This window comes from Lactuca serriola, chromosome 7 (assembly GCF_051521515.1).
Source record: "Lactuca serriola cultivar US96UC23 chromosome 7, Lser_US96UC23_V15, whole genome shotgun sequence".
Lineage (NCBI taxonomy): Eukaryota > Viridiplantae > Streptophyta > Magnoliopsida > Asterales > Asteraceae > Lactuca > Lactuca serriola.
The window spans coordinates 159,501,384-159,529,290 of record NC_136414.1 but is presented as its reverse complement, the minus strand read 5'-3'; the positions used below and the strand labels follow the sequence as shown (position 1 = coordinate 159,529,290).

General features: G+C 35.7%; 2 protein-coding genes across 2 annotated transcripts; one reads left to right on the top strand and one right to left on the bottom strand.

Moving 5' to 3' along the window:
• The first annotated feature begins 16,447 nt into the window (after nt 1-16,447).
• Nucleotides 16,448-17,320, top strand: LOC145064494 (uncharacterized). Its single transcript, XM_079011935.1, has one exon. The coding sequence runs from the start codon at nt 16,448-16,450 to the stop codon at nt 17,318-17,320; it is 873 nt and encodes a 290-aa protein (XP_078868061.1).
• A 4,097-nt stretch (nt 17,321-21,417) lies between these two features.
• On the bottom strand, nt 21,418-22,455 carry LOC145064493 (uncharacterized). Its single transcript, XM_079011934.1, has one exon. It carries the CDS (start codon nt 22,453-22,455, stop codon nt 21,418-21,420), a length of 1,038 nt encoding a protein of 345 aa, XP_078868060.1.
• Nucleotides 22,456-27,907: the final 5,452 nt, after the last annotated feature.

The following is a 27,907-nucleotide window of genomic DNA, read 5'->3' as shown; positions in this document are numbered from 1 at the left end:
GAAGTAACCATGCAAATTACTTGGTACCCTCAATGTATTACCCCTCAATCGATGTGCCGGTTAACCACACACGCTCCATAGATACTATGATAAACATTAAGTCACCCTTTACCTACCTTGTTAAGTTCAAGTTAGTGTGCCGATTAACCACACACGCTCCACTAACGACTTAAACAAAGTGTAAAGTGTAATTTCATGGATTAGCACCTTATTCACATTTTCCTAAAATAACTAAGATTGGGAATTCAATAAAGTTTAGTTACTTTAGTATTATCATTATACTTTTAATGAGAATTTATAAGTCCTTGTCCTACCCGTTCGGCTAACGACCCTCCACCGATCAAGGAAGCGGTTGGTAAGAGTGGACACCCATTAAGTTGCCATTTTATAGGCAACAACCTTATACCCCCCTTATAGACCGACTTCGTGAATGAGGCGTACTAGCGGTAAGACGACTTGATCTTATATATATATATATATATATATATATATATATATATAATTATTAACTTATAATATTATAAAGTATAAGGGTTGAATTTTAATTTTTAAAATTCTAAGGGTTGGAACTAAAGTTTTAATCATGACTTTACTTGTTCCAAAACTTGAGGGCAAGTTTAGTAAACTTTCAAAAAAATTCATTTCTTATAACTTATGAAGTTAATTGAGTATTAAAATGAAGACTTTTCATTTTTCTAACTCTTGTGTTCTTTTAATGGTTTTAATTCAAGTGTGACTCTTGGTTTTCCATAACTTGAGGACAGTTATGGACTCCATTAAAACACATTATGATTAAGAATAAAACTACCAAGTAGGTTACAAACAATTCCTATGATCATCTAATCTTCATAAGTTCAAGAACATGAATATGGACATTTCAAGAATCATAAATTACTCATAAAACTTGTAATTTTTTATTATAGCCATTGTAAACGGATTAGCATAAACATTACACCATCTAAAACAGTTTTATAACACCAAAACAGTTTAGGGTAATGTTTCTAGTCCATTTCCAGCAACAAAAGTCGAAAATCTGCATTCTGAGGCTCCTACTCGTCGAGTGCACGAACCTACTCGGCGAGTAGGATGAAGTTACACATGAACTCGGCGAGTCCCCCCATGGACTCGGCGAGTTTAGCAGGAAGACAGCAAAAAATCGACTTTTTCCAATATTTTGCATCAAGTATCAAAACAAACAAACCTGGCTCTGATACCACTGATGGGTTTTGAGCATTATAACACTCTTATGGTGTACATGCAACCCTAGAAACCTTGGATCTATGTTTGACTAAGATACATGCAAATAATTATTTTTCCAAGGTTCTTATCCTATCTAGCATGGCATGGGGAACTTGAATAAAATAAGCTAGTAGAATTACTTACCTTGTAGTTGTAATTGATTGCTTGGAGTTTTAGAGCCTAGCACCAATAATGTGGATGCCTCAAATGGAAATCACAAATCACTACAAACTTTGGTACGCTCATAGAACCTACAGCATGACATGTATGCCACCTCGGGCCTTCAGCCTATCTGGAACGTTCTCCGAGCCTTTGGCCTGACTGGTATGCCCCACTAGCCTTTAGTCTATATGGGACGCCCTGGGTGTGTTGGCCTTCAGCACAAAGCAGGACCGCCTCAACCCAACCACACATAGCATGTTGACATATACATTACATATAATCATATAACCAGGCAGCAGAAAAGCTGGCAGATGTTACAGATCACTAAGCATAACAACATTCTATCTACTAGGATACCAATCTAACAGATCATAACAACATAGCAACATCCTATCTACCAGGATACCGATCTAACAGATAATAACATCATGGCAACATCCTATCTACTAGGATACTGATCTAACAGTTCACAATAATACTCGGCCATGAAATAATCAGGATAACAATCCAAAAGGGTCGGCCTTGGTGCCTTCGACCCAACAAGTACAGTAAGGAACACTCACCTCTCAAGTAGTGCGGAACTGAGAAGCTCTGACTCCGAATCTCAGCTCCCGACTGAAATGCCTACAACCACCATGTGGCCGATTCCATCAAAACCCAATATATACCCAAAATGCCCTTAGAAGTCAAACCTGGTCAAAGTCAAAGTCAACGATCAAGGTCAACAGTCCATGTTGACCCAACTCGTCGAGTGCACCAATAAACTCTTCGAGTTCCTACTGTAATCAGAAGTTCGGGAAAATCCCATCTAGCACGCCGAGTTGGCTTGCAAACTCACCGAATTTGCCCGAGCTTAATACATTTAGCTGATCCTATGATTCCAGGGACTCCAAGACTCAGATCTAACCTCAAATGCTATTAAAAAGGATAAAGTTTCCAACTTTATCCTTTAGGGCTACTCCAAGTGCTCAAAAACCCATCCACAAGGCTTGAAGATTCAAGGGCTTAACTAATAAGCACAAAATCCTTGAAATCTGGACCCCAACCTTTTTATAAGAGATTCTAGCCTGAAAATCGACCCACAGTTTGATGCTTTATAGAAATGCATGTCTAATGCATGGCTTGAACCCAAATGGGCCAAAAAGGGGAAAGTATGACCTAAACCCCATGCATGGCATCAAAACTTGTCTAAAGACCAGTTCCAAACCAATACAAGGTCACCTTGGCTTAGAGATTCATAAAGTTGCAAACTTTATGAGATCCACCCATTGCAACATCCAAGTATAAGGAGAAAAAGGGACAAAACTCAAGATCTAACAACATAGAGGAATAAAAATCAGATCTTGGACACTTACAAAGGTCCAGAAGAGTGCCAAGCTGAAGATGAGACCTTTGCTTGCTAGATCCTTGCTTCTTTCTTCCAACTTTCTTCTTCTTTTGCTCCAAAATACCACACTAGATCACAATATGAGAAGGAAGGTTGTTTAGGGTTCACAAGGGTCGATATGAGGGTTTGGAGGCTGATAAAAGATAAGCCCTATGGACTTAAGGGGATTATATAAGGTATAAAACCTTAAAATTTAGGGTTTCTCATCCAGCTACCAACACGTCGAGTTCCCCCTCCCCAACTTGCCTTGTTGGTCCATGAAAATACACGTCCCAAATGTCCTTCAACACCTCGTGTTGAGGCTTCCAACTCGTCGTGTTCTAATGGAAAAACATGCTTAAAGAATTAAATCTCATACATGGGAATCAGGATGTTACAACTCTCCCCCACTTGGACTAGATTTCGTCCTCAAAATAATTCCTTACCATTCCTATGATCGCCAGACAGCATGAACAACACACAACCACAATATCGTTCAAACAACGGCCTTCCCAAGGTTATCGAACCCAACTATAACAAACTCTCCAAAACCAAAGAAGACGATTCCCTAATCTCTTGCAAACAATTAACTCTACATTACCTGAAACCTAAAGTCTCAAATTCTCAAATGGGTCTGACTCCCTGACAGACCGCCCATACTGAATCATTACCATATCGAATCCTTATTGAATACCATGATAAACCTAAACAATTCCAATCCTGATTATTTTATGCCTCCAAAGAGAGCAAAATCACTTACCATAAACAGCTGCAGAACACTTATACTTGACAGAAGGCTCAAATAATCCTTCGAGTAGAAGATTCATCCCTGCAATGGTTAGACTCAGACGAGAGCTGCGCAACAGGGTCAAATCAATCATTCTTAGATTATTTAATCCACTATAAGCGACTTAACAAATGCCCTGAATAACAAGCGACCCCACTCACGAATCCCCAAATCATTGAAACCAATCGGACTCATCTCGCGGACCTCTAGCTGCTTTCAAAAGTAGTTGGGACCTCGATGGTACCAATTTGTCTGACAACTACCTGAAACACTGGACTCCTGCCCGATTGTTACGTCAAAGGACGCACATATACAGTCGCCCCACGCGACTCCAGAGAGAAAATTTATCTGGAAAAAATATTGCCTAAGCCACCTTGCCATCAAATCCAATGCTAAAAGAATGTTGCTTGACCAATCGCAGTCTCATATCATACCAAATCCCCAACGACCTACCAATTTCTGATGCTAACATGTTGTGGCCCTATCATAAGCTTACGAACTGACCCACCCAGGTCTAAACCATTTGAAGAAATATGTGGCCAATGGAGTAATAGATCTAGATTGCCACTGAGCCCACAACATGAGTCTGGAATGCCCCCACTATCACGCCGATCTTGTCGATATACATATTCCACCTGGCACTCCCGACCCACATCACGGGCCACATGCTTTCAACCTCTTTCCACTACCTTGCAGGGACCTAAACATCGTCCTCTTCAACGCTAACCTATCATAACAATGCCATACTATACCACACCCAATTCCTCCAGAGAACAAGTTGCTACCAATGCAAAACCCAATGCAATCATGGTCATCCACGACCCGGGAATAGGATAACGGTTGCACCATTGATCCAAATCAAAGGCTATCATCCAAAAGAACCATGAGAATAATTCGATCTAAGCCCCAAGGCTATCCTGCCCAACCCTTATACACAAAATGAATCACCACCATGAACAGTGTGACAACCCGATATTTCGAGACAATGTAATGTAAAACCAATCAAATTTAGGTCAAAATATAACTTTCCTAAAATCTTATTTGGGTTAAATAAAGTAGTAGGAATCGTATCAAGGTTTTCGTACATATAAAGAACCCTAGAATCCGAGTTATAACGAAGAAGTTATGACCAACCAAAGATTCTCGGCAAAACCGGCAACACCGATTAAACGAAAAACGCGAAGTTTCAATACAATATTTAAAAGCCTTAAGTATCTAAATAAAAGTTATAGATAACATCAAACCGTGAGCGTACATAAAAAGAACGTCCAAATCTGACTTCGAATGAAGAAGTTATGATTTTTCCAAGGTTCGGGTATAGCAGTAGACAGCTAAAAACTCGAAATAGAGCTTGAGATACTTTTGACCAAAACAACCTAAATGAGAATCGAAGGTCTCAACATTAGTAGCGCAACGGCGAAAAGTCTGACGAAAACGGACATCGGATGAAGAAGTTATGGAATTTTAACGGACTTTTCGTGTCCCGGCCCGTTAAAAATAAATAATTAAAAATAAAGTCAAAATTTGCCGATGAAGTCTAAACGAGAGTTGTAGATCATATTTTTAGCTACGCGTGCATATAAAGAACGTCGAAAATGGAGCTCGTATGCGAAAGTTATGGATTTTACAAGTTCGGGGTCCAAAATCCGATGCTGTCAGAGACCACGACGTGGCAAGCAGTGCCACAACGTGGCAAATCTCCTGACACCTCCGGGAGGCCCCCAGATGCAACTTGGGATGACGCATGCAGTGACGACCAAGCCCACGACGTGGAAAAAGGTTGCCACGACGTGGCACACCCCAAAAATGCCCCTATAAATAGATTTCAAGGGCTCCGAGTTCCATTGCTCAGTTCCCTTCTTTCTCGCGCCGAAACTCTGCGTTTAAGCCCCCGAGACCCTCCCAAAGCCCCGGTTTTCACCTTCAAGTCCCGAAGGAAGGTTTTGTGTTCTCGAGATTCCCGAGATTTTCCCGCGTTTTCAACTCTTCCTATCGAAGTTCTGCTCGATTCTTCTCTAGACTATTTCAAATCAACCACTTCAATCAAGTGAGTTCATACCCCTTAAATAATGTTTTAAACTACTTTTAAATGCTTTATGGGGGGGGATACAAGTAGAATCATGCTAGTATTACATTAATCACATGTGATTAATATACAACATTCAAAAGATTTGGCTACTCATTAGCCGTTTTACCAAACAGTTTCCTTCAAATGATTTTTATAAACATTTTATATGTTTTAAACTCCTTATTACACTGTACCTCTTACTCTATTTATCATATTTCAAACTCATTTACAACTGTGTTTCAAACAAATGTTCCTTATACTTATATTGTTTTATCAAACTTATGCCTTCAAATTGTTTTATAGATTGACATCAAGTCGATCTTTCCTTAAACTAATATTTATATTTCAAATGTTTTACCAAACTTATTTATGCTTTTATATTATAAATTGCATGCCTCTATATGTATAGTTATATAAGAAATGTTTAAAAGACTTAGGAAGGCTATCCACCCTATTTCCTTTTCGCGCCTTGAGATGTGGTCTGGTGGGATATTGGATACTCGTCCGAAGGTCGTTTAAATATTAGTTATATATCATGTGTACATATAAAGTCATAAAAGGTCCTTCCAGTTCATCCTATGCCCTTGGGTAACACGGGTATACATCCACGTCCATACATACCACTTAGATTACTAGTAAGCTACCATATGGGTAGTTCAGGAAGATACCAGAACCATTACTAGAATGCGATATCATAAAATGAGTCAGTTCATTCATGAGTCAATACTTTCTAAAACATCACTATACATTACATGTACAAACTATACTAGGACGAGAACATATACATCTATACTAGAACGTTTATATTACTATACTTGCTAGATAGAGAGAACACACATTACAGCTAGCAGCACGTAGAACCTTACCGTACTACTATAATATTTACATTACTATACTTATAGGAGTACTTGTCCATAGATACATCAGTAGGAGTCCTATTACATTTTATATGTATCGACTCCGTTATTAAATCCGTGTTCTTACCTTTTCCTTGTGATAAGATCACATAATCGACGAGATAGAATAGGTTATTATCCTAGTACCAGAGGATGCGAGTTGGGGATTGACCATTCCTAGAATCTCTGTTAGCTACAGAGGTAAAAGTACATCTACGGATGTCAAACGGTTGGTACCTTTTCAGGTGCACGATTAAGGGATTAACTATTCCTATACCCAGCTGTTAGCAACAGAGGTAAAGAGTACGTCTACGGATGGCTTAAAGTTAACGTTTACAGTACCAAAGGGTATCATTCCGGTTAGTTATATTATTACCCATAATTGTGACTCATTCACATAACCAATGAGGTAAAATTATATTTAGGTATCCTTGTACCAAAGGATAAAATTTCTTATAATGATAATAATAGTAACACAATTAGGTCTTGGTAGAAGACTACAAAGAGCACAGTTAAGTCTTGGTAGAAGACTCCTTTTGTTACTAATAGGAATCATAGGGATTCTAGGGCTTCAAACATTTACAGCTGATCTACAAACCTTTTCATACTTTTATGAGCTTTCTTTCAAAACAATGTCAAGTCTTAAAAGATTATAAGTTTTTACAAATTAAGACACATTAAAACTTATGATCTCACCAGCTTTATAGCTGATACTCGCTTTCAAAATTACTTGTATCCTCAGGTCATCTTAGATAGGTACCGATGCAAGAAGAAAGGAAGATGGAGCTTATTCAAGACTTATCTTTCATTTTGATTTATGCTTTAGTGTTTATCAAAATTTGACAGAATACAATTGTATAATAATTATTTTATTAATGCAATGGATGATGTTGTTTCTTGTTTACTACTTTACATTGTTGTTGATATTATACATGACGTCCTCCGCCCCCAAACGTTTCCGCCGTTCTGGTTTGGGGGTGTGACAAACAGTCTTAAGGAACCCATAACCTCATTTAGAAAAGTAGAAATGCCAAAGTTTTATCGAACGACGAACCTCAATCATTAACGAAATACATTCTCATGACCAATTAGAAGCAAGATCCCATACTTGCTTGAGATTGAATAGATTCCTCCAATTTCCAGACAACTCGAGAAGACTTCTAAAGTGATCCTGAATGTCACCAAACCCAAGCCTGATATGAACTAAAACTCCACACCATCCTTGAGGGAAAGCCTACCTAGAGACCAAAGGAACATAAAACATGCTAAATTAGACGATAAGCTGACACATCCATGGAACTTCAACTGTCACACAAAATCCTTCAAATCCTTTGTTGCACGACAAAATGATGCGACCAACAATCGTGAACACATGAGCTTAAGTCACCAAAACACTTTTTGATGAGAGAAAACCCAGGAATCTCCTGACCCATACATCTGATTGCCACATACTATATTCCCTTACCTTAACCGAATCCAAAACCGAGATTCCATATATTCGTACTGCAAATCCCTATGATTCATCCTTCCAGTACCACAAACTCGAATAGATTGATGATCTTCCAAACATAATACCCAGTTTTCCCCCACTTAGTGTTTGAACTACCACCTATTGGTGTTGAAACAAACCTATAACTCAACCGGCTCAACCAGGTACAACCACCCCTGACCTTGGAAGAATAACACGCGCATGATGATCTTCCATATGAGGATCAAACAAATTCCAAGAGAATCCTAAATTTCAGTTAAAGACCTCTGAAATTTCCTAATCATGACCACTTAACATTAAGGATCCCTTACAGGAACATAAACCAATACCGACTTATGATCCCAAAATATACACTCCTAGCCTGCACTTCCAACCGCCAGACCGGTGCCTGTCCTGCGATAACCAAAGAACACGGACCCTTAATCACATCACAAAGCATCCATAATACATCCAACCATCTGCACACTATTACGCTGACATCATGTCTCCAAACACCGTGATCAACTGACCCCAAGTTGGGCTTATCTCCCAACCATGAAGGTCACAAGCCTACTCACTTCTTCCATGAACTCGGAAACTGAAAGGGCAAGGTCCCCACCATAGATAGCAACATACCAACCAACAATCAACCACTCTACTTTCCACTGCAATCCCCAAACCGATCATAACGACTGATCCATCATTGAGCCCCGCGACTCAAATGCATGGTCTTGAGCAGAACCCTTGAGACCTCAAAGCCAACAAGCTCAACAATGCCTCCACCAATCAATCTGAGCCAACATCGCTGTTGGAGCCAAACCATTACCAGACCCAACCTCATATCTGAGCAACCACGACCAAGATCGACAAATACCAAGCTACTGTAACAGATCATGGTATCCAACCATGCTAATCTCTCCTGACCGGTCTTTAGAATCCCCAAAACTCTCCTCGATTCGAGTATGGATCCTGTGCTTTTAGTAGTACGAGACCAATACTACCTTCCACACCTATCCATACTTTCCTCATGAATCATCTCGGATCCTCTAAGACCGCCTCATGATAATACCCCTAATACCCGCTCAACTGCAAAACAATCGCACTAAAATACTTCCCATATGCTAAATCATACTAGCATGCTAGCATAAACATACACTCTATCCACACTTCCTAGAGGAAGACGAAACATAAAATCACTAGTTGGCTGACCCCAAATAACTCATCCTACCACCAACTGCTACACGACCTTCCATTGGTGCCATATAACTATTGCATGAACACTATCACATACTACACAACTTAAAAAATCTTAGGCTAAAGGACTCAATCCTACAACGGTTGGAATCAGACAAGAGCTGCGCAGAAGGACCAAATCCCCCACCTAAGACCATGTAACCCATGCAATATGTGATGTAGCGTATTCACTCGATAGTTAGTTCACACACAAAAGAGACATACAACAATCAATAGGGTACTCTACAAGAGATAAGGCATCAAATATCAGGCAATTCAATCATAAGATTCATGAAGATCCCTATTCTATCACTAGCATGTTGTTCTAATCGTAACATAACATAATACCAAATAATTATGTGGTAATTTGGGGTCTACTTACAATCTCTGACTGGTCATACACATCGCATCCTCCTTGATAATTTTGAAAACCATTTGAAAATTGTTTGAAAAATCTTTTTCCTTAGTTTAAGACTGGATTCACACGTGTGTTCCTCCAATTCACTCAATGGTCAAAGTCAACAGTCCATGTTGACCCAACTCGTCGAGTGCACGAATAAAATCATCGAGTTCCTACCGTAATCAGAAGGTCGGGAAAATCCTAGCCAACACGCCGAGTTGGCTTGCAAACTCGCTGAGTTTGCCCAAGCTTAATACATTCGGTTGATCCTATGATTCTAGGGACTCCAAGACTCAGATCTAACCTCAAATGCTATCAAAAAGGATAAAGTTTCCAACTTTATCCTTTGGGGATACTCCAAGTGCTTAAAAACCCATCCACTAGGCTTGAAGATTCAAGGGCTTAACCAATAAGCACAAAATTCTTGAAATCTGGACCCCAACCTTTCCAGAAGAGATTCTAGCCTCAAAATCGACCCAAAGGTTGGTGATTTATAGACATGCATGTCTTGAACCCAAAATGGGTAAAAAAAGGGGAATATATGACCCCATGCATGGCATCAAAACTTGGCTTAAGACCAGATCCAAACCACTTCAAGGTTACCTTGACCTGGAGATTCATAAAGTTGCAAACTATATGAGATCTACCCATTACAACATCCAAGAATAAGGTGAAAAGGGACAAAACTCAATATCTAACAACATATAGGAATAAAAATTAGATCTTGGACACTTAGAAAGGTCCAGAAGAGTGCCAAGCTGAAGATGAGATCTTTGCTTGCTAGATCCTTGCTTCCTTCTTCCAACTTTCTTCTTCTTTTGCTCCAAAATACCACACTAGATCACAATATGAGAGGGAAGGTTGTTTAGGGTTCACAAGGGCCGATATGAGGGTTTGGAGGATGATAAAAGATCATTCCTAGGGACTTAAGGGGATTATATAGGGTGCAAAACCCTAAAATTTAGGGTTTCTCATCCATCCACCAACACGTCGAGTTCCCCCTCACCAACTCGTCGTGTTTGTCCATGAATAAAGTCCTTCTTCTGAGCTAAGTATGAACGGTCACACTTCAGTTGTAAGAATTTATTTTTCTGGAAATGGGAGTTTGGTTTAGATTTTGTATTTTGATATTGGAACATTGTGACAATAATTATTCTAAAATGTTTTGATATACCAAGATATGATCATAACATCAATACTTGTTATGTTCTATATTAACATGTTTAATCCATGAAGAATTTTGTTGTTCTAAAAGTTAATAGTCGATTAATATTATGGAAACAATTATAAAGTAAGACTAATATGAACTGGATTGGTTGACTTTCATCATATGAAAGTAGGCAAGTGGTTGTAACTAAGTTTCATAGGTACTTGTCACAGAACTAGTATTGAACTGACTCGTATAAAGATCACATCATAGATTGCTATCATGAGTGACACTTGATTAAAAGGTACTATATTTGTATCTTTAACACCTGAGATACATAGTGGTACTTAAGTGTAGGGAGTGATGTGATTTAATATGGTCAAATATTGATCCTTAACCGGACAGTTATAAAAACCATTTTCAGGTATAGTGTGAACTATGCAAGAAAATTATATAGTCAAGATGGGATTTATCCGTCTATATGTTGAGAGTTGGACATCTAACGCACCTTAAAAAAAGTTGAACACTAGATGAGATTGACGACGGTCCGTATCTCATGTTCAACATGATGTTTGTGACCAAGGTATAAAAGATAAACTTACCTTATACACCAACTATAGCTTTGAGTTTCTAGGAATTCGGCGTTGATAGAATGACACAAAGTCGTATGTTGATTGGTGCAATGAAATGTTGTTAGACATTAACCACTATCTATATCAGTCTAATACGAGTCTTATGCAAGTGGGAGATTGAAAGATATAGTATGCTTAAAAGTCGTATTAAAGTGATATTACTAATTAATATATGATCCTAAGGGTCATACTAACAACAACTTGATACAATTAATTATTTATTAGAAATTGATTTAATAAATATTCAATAAAGTCTTTTAATTAATTGGAAAATATTTATTTATTGGAAATAATAATTTTCATTAGCAAGTTACATAATATATATCATATGGTATGATTTATTAAGTCATGTGTAAAATTTTGGACTAGAAAGGAACTTTTGTCATTTACCAAAAAGTTAAGGTTTATATTTTATATAAAAGTTCATAAAATTTACAAATATTTGACTTCTCTTTATGCTCAACATCATAGCTTCCTCTTGCTAGACAAGGGATGATGTTTTGATTATTTTAAAGGAAAGTAAATCATGGCTTGAGTGCATCGGGAACAAGATGGTCTTGTGTCATAAAGTGCTTAATAGGATAAGGACTCTTGAATATTCATTCAAGTTTTAAGACCACTTTAGTGGCTTCCATTATCACTAGTTCTTTTAGAGAGCTAAAACCATATCCCCTTTCTTCTTGCTCATTCTCTCATGTTTTGCATTTAAGACTTGAAGATTACTTACATTTTAACTCTCTTGAAGTTCATACTTTGGTTATGAACTTCAAGCTCAAGAGTATAAGTGTTTATAGACTAGAATCTACATCAAGTTGGTAACTTGTTTGTGTCTCAAAGGTTCCACATTCTCTATTGACTTCTAAGCTTCCTAATATGGCCCAAAGAAATATAAATGTTTTTATTTCTTCATCTTCTTCCTTGGTGTTTGTTTTATGTCCGAAATTTGCAAGAAGATCTATGGTTGGTTATAAACTTGTGTTATGTTGTTCAAAAATCAAAGTCTTCCGTTGCTAGATCTCTTGTTTGTGAAACTAATTTTTGAATAAAAACCCAACATATTCTATTAAAGGCGTGTTCGACACGGAGAATTTGGGAGCTTCTAGGTTCTAGCATTTTACAAAACGCTCCATTTGGAACAAAAAACCTCATTTGGCAATACACACTTTTACCATTTAATTAAAACAAAACGCTCCAAATCTAAAAGCTACCTCACGTAACGTTTAACAAAATGCTACCAGCTACCACTACAAGAATAGAGAGTGTTAGTGGCAACAGGCATCACTGCTAAAAGTATGGGTTGTCTCCGTTAAAAGGTCGTCGTTGATGTCTCGCCGCAAATACTCCCAAAGTCGTCACTAATGCTATCCGTCGTTGCTACAGGTCTGTCACCGCTAAAGGGTTGTTGCCACTAATACACGAGCGTCGCCACAAAAGGCTTCGCTGATAATTGTATTTTCCATTTTTCTATATATAACATTAAAATTAGAAAAACTGTTTAAAAGTATAAAAAAAAACTGTTATGATACTAATCTAACCCAAAATATTAAAATTTAAAATATATAGGGAAAAAACGATATCCTTCCAAAATACTCATCTAAATATAATGCAAAATTAATATCCAAAATACTAGTCTAAAATACTAACACAAATAAAACATTACATAAATCCTAAAACTAGCTACTCGTCATCATCACTCTCCTCGTTTCCTCTGGTTTCATTTCGTTGTGGCAACGAACGAAACCATTCTTAAAGTGTGACACTACATACCTAGTCTTTTAATATTGTGTGAAGCATGTCCAACTACAACAAAAAACAACATAGTATTATTAGTTAAACCAACAACTTAGGAAAATACAAGCGATGTACAAACAACAGACATTATACAAATATTGCATATACATTATAGCATTGTACCTTTTTTTTCATTTTTCCATTATAGCACTGTACTATAACTAAACTTACGAAAATATAAGCAAAGTACAAAATATATTACCATCATATCATTATAACATTCTACTTTACAAACTAAGGTCATGATGATTATAACATCCTGCTTTTTTTTCCTTTTTCCATTATAACATTGTACTTTCCAAATACATTTAAACATGCATCCTACACATATTGCGTTACATTATAGCATTGTACTTTTTTTCATTTTTCCATTATAACATCTTCCTCTTCCTATTCTAACAAATGAATAGGTTTATTCTCATATAGACAAGTGTCATACTATTAGAACTCATCATTAATATTATATGTCACCTATCATCTCACTTGTCAACTTATTAATTATCAATTTCAAATTTCAAATTTTAAATTTCTCACTCTAATTACATTAAATTAATAATTGATTCTTCATTTTTGAATTTCAAAATTCAAAATTTTTCGCTCTAACTATATTAAATTAATAACATTAGATTAAAAATAAAATTAAATTAATACAGATTATAAGGTGATATAGTTTCACGCATTTATTTAAATCAACAATTATAGTTTTATATAACTAAAAAATATCTCTTAAGTAATAATTTATTTAAAATAATTGATTAATAATTTTGAGTTTTTAATATAAAAGTTTAATTAAGTTTATAACTGAGGTACTCACGGGTTATAAACTAGTTTACTTTTATAAAACTAACAATAACCTAACTATAAAATACAAATATATCAAACTATAATCAAATTACAAAATACTAATATATCAAAAAATAACCAGACTAACAATTACCAATATATAAACTATTGTCAAACTAACAATTACCAATATTTGAAACTATTACCAAACCAACAATTACGAACATATCAAAGTATTACCAAACTAACAATTAATTACCAAAACATAGCCAAACTAAAAATTACCAAAATATAATCAAACTAACAATTACCAAACTACAAAAGCATTCATATCAAACTATAACCAAAGTATATATATATATATATATATATATATATATATATATATATATATATATATGAGATTTTGAAATTAAATAGTCTTGTTACCTGTGATTGTCGCGGTGGGCGGTGGCTGTGTTAGTGGTTGTTTCTGATCGTATATTGACACAACCGTAGAAGATTTAAGTTTGATGCCTATGATATGGCTGCGTTGAGCACCCAAAAATCTTTCAAAACAATTTTTTATATCCTCTGATGTTAGACCGTTTGCTTCAAAAGAAACTTAAGTTTCTTGATTGATCTCTTTGAGTAAAGCATTCTATATTTTGAAAATTTGATTAACATTTTACTTTCCAAATAATCCCATAAAAGTTAGATGATCATATATATACATACAAATACACTTAAACATATACATACATTATACACATAAATTCCAAATCTCATCAAATAAACATATACATACAAATCAACATATTAAAATACACATATACAAATCAACATAATACACATCTATACATACAAATCAGCATATTAAAATACACTTATACATACATTAGAATCACAAATGGCAAACAAATACACATATATAAACATATACCCTTATACATACAAATACAAATACACATATGACAAACAAATAAACATATATAAACATACATAATTTTTATGTTTTCACTGTAAATACATGCATTTATACATACACATAATATAAATACACACACACACACACACACATATATATATATATACACACACACACACACACACACACACACAAATACACAAATTATAAAGGAACCTGGTGGTGTAATCCAGCGGAGAAGGGATGTGGTGGTGGTATTGCGACAACTTTTCGGCCAATAGGATCTTTTCCGGCCAAATTCCAACAGAAAACAAGAAACGCCAACAAGTCTAGTAATTCCGGCAGAGGGATGCAATAATCCGACTCATAAGTCACTAAGAGAAGAAAATGAAAACGAAATCAACAAAGAAGGAAAATAAAATGCACTTGTGGTCGACGATTCTGCCTTGTCGCCAGTGATACGCTTCCTCATTGCCGGTGATGGGAACCTTTGACGGAATGGTAGTAAAAGCCGACGAAATCGACAAAATGACTTGGTTTTCGCCGATGGAATCGACAGAGAAAATGAAGGCAGAATAGGAAAAAGAATCAACTGCGACCGATGTGTATATCTCGTCAAGCCATTAGCAACAATTAGCGACGACACGATTAAATTAGCATCGATGCATTTTAGAGGGAATATATCGTGGTCTTTTTTTTAGCATCAGCGGCGACAATCGTCGCTATTGCGATGTACGACGGGTATTGTCAACTGTTAGATTATGAACAATATCAACGACTGGGGTTTAATATAAGGAATTTACACATATCGGGGTTAACCACCATTAGAGTTGGCGACCACCTAGCAACGACATATAACGTGAATGTTGTAGCCTTGTAGGTCGCCGCTAATGGTGGTTTTTCTTGTAGTGTACCCCATACTTGCTATCCTCTATCCGTTACCGGTTAGTTTTACATAACACATCTATGTAATATACATTGATTAGTAATAAATAATATTAATGTTGATTTTGACACGATTCAATGTGAATTTAGTGTGTCCATTTTGAACATCGTCGTGAATATTAGACATCGGACACAACAGGAATTCCGAAACAACACAAACATTCATTGTATTACATTAATTAGTTGATATGTGCTTCACGGTCTTGACTCATTGAATTCATACCAATATGAAAATATAAAAAGGTAAAATTTTTAATATGAAGCTTCCATAGTTGATCTTTTTAACGTGGACGAAGTAAAACATAATGTTCCAAAAGTAAGTAAAGTAATTTCTAACTTGAATTGTGTAATATGATATAAGTTGTAGCATAAAACTAGATTATAATTTAATAGTGAAATCTGAATTTTATTAGATAGGTTTCAAAAATTTAGTAATTAAACCATTTAGATAAAACATATCTAGATTAGTTAGATTTTAATTAAGAATACATAAGAAGATAGAGATAAGATAAATAATTTGAAATTTGAAATTCGAAATATTTGTATATAATCCCTTATTTTTCTCATTTGTTCCTATTTAATCTACTAGGGTTTTCAAATGCATGTTCTGCTAAAGCAATATCATGGAGGCCACACCAGCTACTTCCCGCCTTGAAATCGATCCATCTGCTAGGGGTTTCAAATGTTCTTCTAAAGCTATATCAATGGAGGCAACACAAGCTACTTCCCGCCTTGAAATCGATCCATCTGCTATGGCTTTCAAACGCTCTTCTAAAGCAATATCAATGGAGGCAACACAAGCTACTTCCCGCCTTGAAATCGATCCATCTGCTAGGGCTTTCAAACGTTCTTCTAAAGCAATATCAATGGAGGCAACACAAACTACTTCTCACCTTGAAATCGACCCACTAAACTACACTATTTCACTGCCGCTGCCGGTAGTTCCACCAGCCGCCGCACCCCGCACCCGTAGAAATGGAAGACAAGCTCCACGTCATGGTAAATCACCAACTATCCCGCCGCCGTTCCCATGGGCAACCAACCACCGTGCCACTGTCCACAGCATCAAACACCTGACGGACGCCGGCATCAACGTCATCTCCGGCGACATGCACTGCAAGCGATGTGACAGGCAGTACAAGATCGAATACGATTTGAAACAAAAGTTTCATGACATTGCATGTTATGTTGCGGAGAACAAATACAAGTTCCGTGAAAGAGCTCCGGCGACATGGATGAATCCGGTTCTACCAAAGTGCAATCACTGTGGTCAAGATAATGTTATGAAGCCGGTGATGGCGGAAAAGAAGAAAGAGATTAACTGGCTGTTCTTGCTTCTTGGACAGATGCTTGGGTGTTGTACTTTGGAGCAGTTGAAGTACTTTTGTAAGCATACTAAGAATCATCGAACCGGAGCCAAAGATAGGGTTCTGTTCTTGACGTATTTAGGGTTGTGTAAGCAAGTCGACCCCAATGGACCCTTTGAGCGTGAATGATCACATTGATCAATCTTGATTAATTACTAAAGTATTTACTTTGATTCATGAGAGTGTTATATATATTTAACTCACAAACCTTATGTTAGTGAGTACTTCTATCATATGTATTATATTGTTTTAGTATGAATCTTATCATAGCTCGTGTTTAGGATTCAGTTTTTTATTGTTGTTTCTAGCTGGTTTTATTAGCTTACTTATTCATATAATATCGATGTAAAACGTCTTTTATATATGAATGTGAAAATAGTATGTTTGTGTCATTCGTTTTGTTTACTAATGTAAAAATGTTTCTATGCTCAGTTATTTAAATCGTGTTAATAGGTTTGTTAACTAAGAGTGTGTTAGATTTCATTTTAAAGTTAAAAAGCATTTTTATAAACATGGGAAAATGATTTTTTTTAAAATGTGTTTATTCACTTATGAATATAGAAAAAAAAAATTAATGTTTGGATTAGTTTTTATAGTTATAAAAGTTAAAAGTTCATTCAGTTATAAAGTGTTTTGTTTAATTTTGTCTTTTATCTATTTGTAAACATAATAAGTCCAAGTTGTTTTGAAAGGTTAAAAATTCTGACTTCTTGAAATCATTTTTCAAAGATTAAACAAAAAATTGTTTTAAAATGTCTTTTTCTATATCCATATATTTTTATTTTTATTTTTTGTTTAGATGAACATTCAAACACTCTCTAAGATAAAACTTATACATCGATTAGAACTAGATTATACTACTATATTTTAATAAATTTAGAGAAGTGAAAACGTGTTTTTCATTATTCAACAATCGATTTACAAAGGAGATTATATAGGATCTGAACACTAAACTGAAATCCTAGAATCCAATAAACATTTAAACAGGATAACTATAAGATAAATAAAGATAACTATAGAAAAGATAAAGATAATAATTATCCTTAATCTTAATACTCCCTCTCAAGTTGGAGTGTGTAAGTCACGAACACCCAACTTGCCACGTAGAAATTTGAACTGATCTGCACCAAGAGCCTTAGTGAAAATATTTGCAACCTGAAAATCAGAACATACAACAAAAGTTTTAATCTCCCCACTGTTTACTCTTTCTCGCACAAAATAACAGTCAATCTCAACGTGTTTTGTTTGTTCGTGATAAACTGGATTAGTTGTAATGTGTCTAGCTGCTTCATTGTCACACATAAGAGGAGTTGAGCCACTTTGCACAGCATCCAAATCTTGAAGAAGCCACCTGAGCCATAAAACTTCACATATAGTACTTGTCATCGACCTATATTCTGCTTCCGCTGAAGATCTAGACACTAGTGTTTGTTTTTTCGTTCTCTAGGAAATTGGTGATCCTCCAAGAGTAATGAAATATCCCGTGCATGACCTTCTAGTAGTTAGACAGCTTAACCAACTAGCATCACAATAGGCCACAAGATCTAAAGAACCAGCTGAAGGAAGATATACACCTTGACCTGGTGTACCTTTCAAATACCGTAGAACTCTGTGAGCAGCATCCATATGTGATTTTCTAGGGTTGCTCAAGAATTGACTTAGTTGGTTCACTGCAAATGTTATATCAAGTCGAGTAAATGTGAGGTAAAGTAGACGTCCCACTAATCTTCTATAACGTGAGACATCAACTTCTGGGCTTTCATCATCTTTTCTTAGCTTAACATTTTGTTCCATCGTAAAATTACTAGGCTTGCTTGCAGAAACACCACAATCTTCTAGAATGTCAAGGGTGTATTTTCTTTGACTTATCACAAATCCTTCATTTGACCGAGCAACTTCAATACCAAGAAAATATTTGAGAGGACCTAAATCTTTAATGCTAAACCTGTTATGCAAATGTTTTTTCACCTCATTTATTTTATTGATGTCATTTCCCATTAACAGGATGTCATCAACATAAATGAGGGCAACAATGTGAACAGAACACATCCTAAATATGAACATAGAATGGTCTGCGTTGCTTTGTAGAAAGCCTATTTCCACAAGAACTTTGGTAAACTTTTGGTACCAATTCCTTGAAGCTTGACGAAGACCATAGATAGACTTGTGTAATTTACATACCCGATTTTCAACCTTTTCACGAAAACCTTGAGGCACCTTCATGTAAACATCTTTTTTCTAGATCACCATGCAAGAAGGCATTATTTACGTCCATCTGGTGTACTTCCCATTCTTTCTTTGCAGCAACAGCCAAAGCACATCTAATAGTCACGAGCTTAGCTACTGGGGAAAAAGTTTCATGAAAATCGATACCTTCTATTTGAGTGTATCCTTTTGCTACCAATCGAGCTTTGAACCTTTCTACTTCTCCATTAGGTTTATATTTAATCTTATAAACCCATTTTGAGTCAATGGCTTTCTTTCCCTTTGGAAGTTCCATTAAGGACCAAATACCATTTTTTTCAAGTGCAGTAATCTCCTTTTTCATTGCCTCTATCCATCTTGGATCTTTCATGGCTTGAGAGAAATCTCTTGGTTCATTGTTTGAAGTTATTGTTGCTAAGAACGCTCGATGTGTTTTTGAAAATTTATCATAAGAAATAAATTGAGAGAGAGGATATACCAGATTGTTAGCAGATGCTGAAGAACCTAAAGAGGAGATGAGTGTAGAGCTATCAAGTGATGGTGGTAACTCGATCACGAAGTCTTCCAAATGTTTGGGCTTTGACCGTATGTGAGTGCCATGTCTGATTCCCGTTTCTTGGTCTGTTTGCACTTTTGTGTTATTATTGCTAGTGGTGGTAGGTGTAGTGGAATTTAATGGTTGTGGTTCAGCGATTTGAGGGTTATCACTGTCACTTATCTCATTGTTCCCGTCTAATTTTTCAACTGGAACTTCAACATCTTCTTATATATTATCCAACGCATCAACCAGGTGATTATTTGCTATCACCATATGTCCTTCATAGTTTTCTCCAAAAGGAAACCTACTCTCAATGAAAGTGACACTACGAGTAACATGTATTCTTTGATCTTTCAAGTCATAGAATTTGTACCCTTTTTGACCCATTTGATACCCTATGAAAATGCAAGGTCTCCCTCTGTCACCAAATTTATCGTATTTTCCCAATGCGTTATGTGCGTAAGCTAAGCAGCCAAAGACCCGTAGGTGTTCATATGTGGGCGATTTCCCAAGAATTATTTCATGTGGAGTTTTATTTTCTAGGACTGGAGTGGGAAACTTGTTTATTATATATGTTGCAGTTAGTATACAATCACCCCAAAATTCTATTGGAAGTGAGGCTTGGAATCGCAATACTCTTCCCATTTCTGATAAATGTCTGTGCTTTCTCTCTACAACGCCATTTTGTTGTGGCGTGTATGGACATGAGGTTTCTAGTAGTATGCCTTTGTCCTTGTAAAACTCAAGCATGAAACTAGACTTAAATTCTGATCCATTATCCGTTCTTATTCTTTTGATGTTCTTGTTAAATTGTGTTACTATCAACTTATAAAACATGACTAGTAGCTGAGCAGCATCAGACTTATTTTTCATCAAATACACCCACACTCCACGACTATAATCATCGACTATTGATAAAAAAAAAAAATAATGTGCACCATCAAGAGAAGCATGTTTATATCTACCCCATATATCAACATGTATTAAATCAAAACATTCTTTTGTTTTTGAAAAACTTATTGGAAAAGGAATTCTAGTTTGCTTTGCTCGTATACAAGAATCACAAAATTGACTGCAAGTACCTACATCTCCTATTTGTTGTATCTTACGAAGTACTCCCTCTGAATTATGACCAATTCTTCTATGCCAAACATCATATTTTCTTAGAACCGCCATTGCAACTTTCTTCTTTTCCATCGACTCTAAGTAGTAAAGCCCATCACGCTCCTTACCCATCCCAATCAGGTTCTTCGAATGTAAGTCCTGTATGTAACATAGGTCGGGCAAAAACGTTAATGAGAAACCTAAATCACGAGTTATTTTGCTAACTGAAAGTAAATTGCAGTTGAAATTTGGTACATTCAACACATTTTTTTAATTTGAGATCTGGTGATATTTGTATACCACCAATCCCTTTGACTGTTACTAGCTTTCCATTAGGTATGGAAACAGAAGAGTTGTTTCTCTTATTATTCATGGTTTTTTACCACTTTGTAAGATGAGTTATATGGTCGCTGGCACCCAAATCAATGATCCAATTGTCTAGCCTTTTGACCTTACCAATCATGTTGGCTGTGGGATTAATCTTTTGCTCACTTAGTTTTGTTGTTTTTAGAAGTTGAAGAAGCTTTTCATAGTCTTCTTTAGCAAGAACCGACAATTGTTGTGAGGTTTCTCCAGTAACAATAGCAGCTCGTGGTTGTTGTTGTCGATTCTTATCTGATTGATTCTTGCATGTTGTGGACTTGGCGAACCACCAATCAGGATAACCTATTAATTCAAAACATCCATCAAGTGTGTGTCCAGTTTTATGGCAATGTGAACACCATTTATCCTCATTCTTTCCATTCTTGCTTCTTTCTTCCTTCTTGTTCAGATTACTTGAAGAGTTTCCTTTGACCCCAAATTTTGGAGCTGTTTTGTTGGTGTAGAAAGCAGCAACTTCTCCCATTACACTTCGAGAAGCGCCAATCTTTTTTTGTTGTTCATCCTGACTCGGTAGATGGTATGCATTGTTTAGTGTTGGTAGAGGATCAATACTCAGAATTTGTGTCCTTAGGCCACCATATTCTTCATTGAGTCCCATCAAAAAGTCATACAAGCACTCCTTTTCCCTTGATCTTGCAATCTCTTTTGTGAATTCACACTTGCAACCTTGGCAGGTGCATGCTGGTAACGGGTTAACTGATTGTACTTCATCCCAAATTCCTCTCAGCTTTGTGTAATACCCTGATACCGTCATATTTTCTTGGCGGATTGTGGTTATCGTCCTTCTTAGTTCATATGCTCTTGGAGCATTCTCTCTTCCAAATCTTTCTTCAAGGTCCAACCAAATATCACGAGCAGTAGCAGCGTATTTTACATTGCTCTTAATCTCCTTTTCTATAGCGCTAACAAGCCAACCTCTTACTATGGCATTACATCTTTTCCAATTCATCAAATATGCAGATCCTTCTTCTGGCATGGGAAGGGAGTTGTTAATGAATTCAACCTTGTTCTTGGCAAACAAGGCATTCATCATCTCATTCTTCCAATCACTGTAGTTACCGTCTTGGAGAAGATTCTCTCCAACAAAGTTTAATCCAGGGTGATCAGCAGAAGTGAGAAAATAAGGTCATGATACATCGATTGTCTTCCCTGTTGGTGGTGGTGGTGTCGATCCTTCACCAACAGCCATCGTTCAAACAAAGCTAGGTTTGAGTTCCCAGACTTTTCCCTGATACCATAATAAATTTAGAGAAGTGAAAATGTGTTTTTCATTATTCAACAATCGATTTATAAAGGAGATTACATAGGATCTGAACACTAAACTGAAATCGTAGAATCCAGTAAACATTTAAACAAGATAACTATAAGATAAATAAAGATAACTATAGAAAAGATAAAGATAATAAGGGGCTGTTTGGCAGGATCTGAACTTTTAAGCTCTGAATTTTTAAGAGGTCTGAATTTCTAAGAGGGTCTGAATTTTTAAGATCTGAATTTTTAATAAGTTGTTTGGTTGGAACCTCTGAATTGCTATGCTGAATTACAAAAATGACCATTTTACCCTTTGTATTTTTTTTGTTGAATTTAATGTTTATGTTTATAAAATACAATTCTCTAATAGGAAAAGGTGAAATTAATGATTCTATAATAGAGAAATCAATAAAAATACATTGTTATTTCTTATATTTAACACCATACAAAATCCAAATTAAACATAAATCCAAAATACAACATAAATTCTTTCAAATCCATGAAAACATACAAAATACCTTGGTGTGATCAGCAAATCTATTAGAAAAAGAAAAGTGATTATGAAAAACAACAAATGTTCAAGCTAAACAAAATTATTCATACTCTTTCTCCATCATTACATGAAACATGCCCTTTGATAGCCTCTCAATTTTCTTTCCAACATTTCAACCTGCAATTGATAATTCAACAACAAAACAAATAAGCTCAATGGAAATATATACAATCATTAATGGAAGTATTTTCATCGATATCAAAACTGAATTGATCATTATAAAACAAAAGGGATTAGAAAAAGAAATCCCTGAACTTTGTATAAGTCCAGTTAATTCACATTCCAAAAGTGACACCAACATCTTTACAATTGAAGTACATAAATGAAACACCCACATTCAAAACCTATGCACAACTCCAGAAAAAACCCCTCTAAACTCGATCAATCAACCAAAAACCCGGAGAAATCTGAAGGAAGAACACAACTTCAGAAAAAACATCTCCAGATTTAAAAATCGAGTTTTAGGGCTTCTGATTTCAGGAAAAAAAAAAACTAAATAACAACCATCTATGAATAGATAATCGATTTTTAGGGCAAGAAAGAAAAAACCTTACCTAGAACCGGTGGGAGGGTGAAGGGGCGGTGGTATCGGAGTCGCTGTCGGGGCTGTCGACGTCAGCGTCGGCGCCGGCGTCTCTGGCGGGGCTGGTGTCGGCGGCGGAGGGAGACCGACGGAAGGTTGCAGATTGGAGATGGAGCGGGAGGGAGAAGGGGTGGTGTCGTTGATGGAGTAGAGAGAAATGAAGATGGTTCCTGAAATGTTATAAGGGGCAAAAAGGAATACACGTCGTTTTTTTTAATTCAGACATGGTTTTACATCTGAAAAATTAAGAGGATTTTTATAAATTAAGAAGGTTTTATTCAGATGCTACCAAACACACTGAATCTGAAAAATTAAGAGATTGCCTCTTAATTTTCCAATTAAGAGGCAAACAAACAACCCCTAACTATCCTTAATCTTAATATATTTTAGTTAAATCATGAATTAACCATAATGAAATTAGTTATAGGATTGGTTGGTTTATGATCACTACAAGAAAAGAGTTTATAAGCAGCGAAAAAAATTGCCACTAAAAGTTAGCTTAGTCATCAGATAGGGTTTACCATATCATCTTAAGGCGGATCGTGGTTTAAAGACATTAGCGACGATAACCATTATTAGCGGTGCCTATTGTTAGAGTCGCCGCTAATGTCTTTAATTCTTGTAGTGGGTATATGCGAACCCATCGAATAAAGATCATACCATTTTCACCTATTGTGATTAGAATCTCTATTATGATTAAATTATTTTCTAGATCTATGTGGTTGACTAGAAACACTTCAAGAAAATACCTTTGTGCCGACGACACAAGTCATCAGTAAAAGCCAGACTATACTGACGACATATCATTGGCATAGGGTTGACCAAGTGTCATTGACTTCACCTTTTCTAGCGACGACATGTTGCCAGGGTAGGTAGCACTTGGAAATAATAATAAAAAATATCAGGTTTGTGAAAATTTATACTGACAACACGTCGTCGGTATAGATTTTATAAAAATAATTACTATTTTTTATTTGTAGTGTTGCAAATAAAAGTGAAACAAAGTCGTTTTTTTCAACCACTATCTAGACGACTTGTCATCGGTACCCGTTTATTAATATTTTTTAGATTAAACAGGAAAAAAACCAAATAACGTCGTATTCATTAACCCTGTGTCGACGACATGTCATCAGCATATGGTTTCATCTTCTTCAGCTACCCTAATCGATACCATTCATAGACGCCACATTAATCCATATGATCTCTCGACAAACTTTCGACTCCAACGCATTCCATCGTTTTTTAACCGGTCACTTCTTCATTCCTTCATGTTTTCTTGATTTATAATGTTTTAGGAAGATTTTTGTTGTTTTTGAGGATTTTGGGTTTAATTTTGCAAAAAAAATTCGGTAACCGCTCTGGCCACTCCCCTTCATCGGTGACGATCAGGTATGTTTATTGGTCCTTCTTTTCTTCTTTGTTTCTGATTTCACCTATTTTCTTCTTTGTTTCTGATTTCACATTTGGGGTTTTTCTGAACCATTCATCATCACCGGACCAACCATCACCGACCACCATCGTCTATCCCTACACCGAAGGTAAGTTCAATGATTTCCAATCCCGATTTTTGTTTTTTTTTTTTTCTAATTTTGGTTAGAAATCTATTTTTGGTGATGTTTAGATGCTTTGTATGTTTGTATGAAACCAATTCTGTGTATAATTTTATGAAACTGATTTTGCTCATGTTTTCTGATTAAGGTTCGTTGATTTCGGGTATTATAGCTTGAACAAGGACTAAGTCCGCCACATATTGAGGGTTGGAGACATATGTGCTTCAAGGAAGGTCGGAGCTGGTGTACATCGTAAGCAAAAAAAGATTGGGTAAGTAATAAACAAAGTTAATATGTTGTTAAATATGTTGTTGTTTTTATAGTTTTTTAAGGTATATTATTTTTATTTTAGTGTTTAAGTTTAGTTATTTGTATTAATTAATGTATGTATATTGTTTTCTGTATTTTACGAAAAGATTCAAGCAAAGTATACAAAGATGCAAGAAGAGGTCGGGAGGGCGAGCATGTAAATGAGTCTCATTGTCTTACTCGTGCCCTTAGTGAGAGACATAGACATACTCGTGAAGTTGGAAGGAAACCAAAAACCAACAATCATTTAATTTCAAATCAACCTCCTTCCAAATCTTTTAAATGTCAATCTCAAAATATGGATAATATCCAATTTGTTGCATTAACCTAATAAATGCAACAATACTTGCAACAAATGCAACAATGGTATAATAACCCATTCAGGACCGTAATTCCTAACTTTCAAAATTCCACAATTTCAATTCAATCCCAATATGTTCCATAAAATACCCCCGAACCAACCAACAAAGCCGAGGAGATGGATGAAAATTGTGGTGATTAATCTTTCATATTATTTTGAACAATGTTTGTTGAAGACTTGTATTTTTATTTTATTTTTTTGTTATTTTGGTATGTAGTAGACATTAAGTCTTGAATTTGAATTATGATGGTTTGTTATACTTATTTAGTGTTTGACATTATGCTACATATTGTCTGGATTTGTTTAAAAAAAATAGGTTGTGTATATATAACAAAATCTATATAATTTTTTTTTAAAAAAATAGGATATACCGACGAAATGTCATTGGCATAAGTCCTAACTACATATAAAAAACGGTTTTGACCTATACCGACGACAAGTCATCGCTATACCTCAAATGGAAAAATTGTTACATACTTATCCCGACGACATGTTATCACAATAGGTCAATGTGTCCCGTCGACATGTTGTCAGTATAAATTGCTTCTATACTGACGACAAGTCGTCTGTAAAGTAAATAATAATTTTTTCCTCGGAAATCATTTCCGACGACCCTTTTCTGACAACTTGTCGTCGGTAATGGGGGGCCTATCTTGACGACTTTTTCCACTTCCACCGACGACTTGTCGTCATTATAGGCTTTCCCGACAACATGTCGTCAGCATATGGGTAGTAAATGTCGTTGGCATAAGGGTCTTTTGTTGTAGGGAAACATGTTATTGTCTTTTTCACGTGACTTATATTTAATCTTTAAGAAAAATAAATAATATCGGAGTATGATTTTTCTATTGCATTTGATATTATTATATTATTATAATTAAGTATTCAGTTCTAGAACTTAGGCCTGGCAATCGTGTCGTGTTCGGGTTGGCGTGTCGCGGGTTGGAGGGTCAAAATATGCCAACCCAAACACGACCTATTTAAATATACAGGTCACGAGTTGGCGGGTCACGGGTTAGCGGGTTTGGAACATAAACCCATATATGACCCACCAACCCATTTATTTATACGGGTTCACAAGTTGGCGGGTTCGTGGGTCCGAATTTTAGATATTTAAGTCTTAAACATCCAAATGAAAATTAAAAAGATTCATAGAAACATGTTACAGACTTAGCCTTATAGGTTACGGCTTATGACCTTAGACCATCCACCACGAATCATAATGTCAAAACAGTCAAATGGTCTATGAATAAATGATATATATTATATAATACTAATTAAATATGAATACTTGATACATAAATACATTTAAAAATAAAATAATTTTTTTATTAAGAATATAAACGGGTTGGCGGGTCAACCCGTTTATTTTTTGAGAAACTCATATATGACCTGTTTAATAAACGGCTTGGTGAGTTGGCGGGTTGAAAAACTCAACTCAAACCCATTTATTTCGTGTTGTGTCGCGGGTTGTGTCGCGTGTCGTGTTGAAAATTGTCAGCCCTACTAAAACTTTTTTTGGAGGGTATAAAGTAGGTTTTTAACTCACCTTTTAATATTTGTTACCTAAATCAACGGATAGAAGATGTTACATGTACATAGTCAACAAAATATTCAAAATTAAAAATCAAAATTAAGATTTACCTTTTGACAATTATTATGGATACTCCCTTTGACAATTAAGATTTAAATGTAAAAATACAGATTATATGTCAAAATATGTATATATAAAAACATATTTATTTGTAAAAAATACTAGATTTATATGTAAATATATGTTTATTCTTTGAATACGTAAATATATATATACTTGGAAATAATATCTTTGAACAAATTATGTAATAATTATTGTAAAATGTGCATGAAAAAAAATTGAGG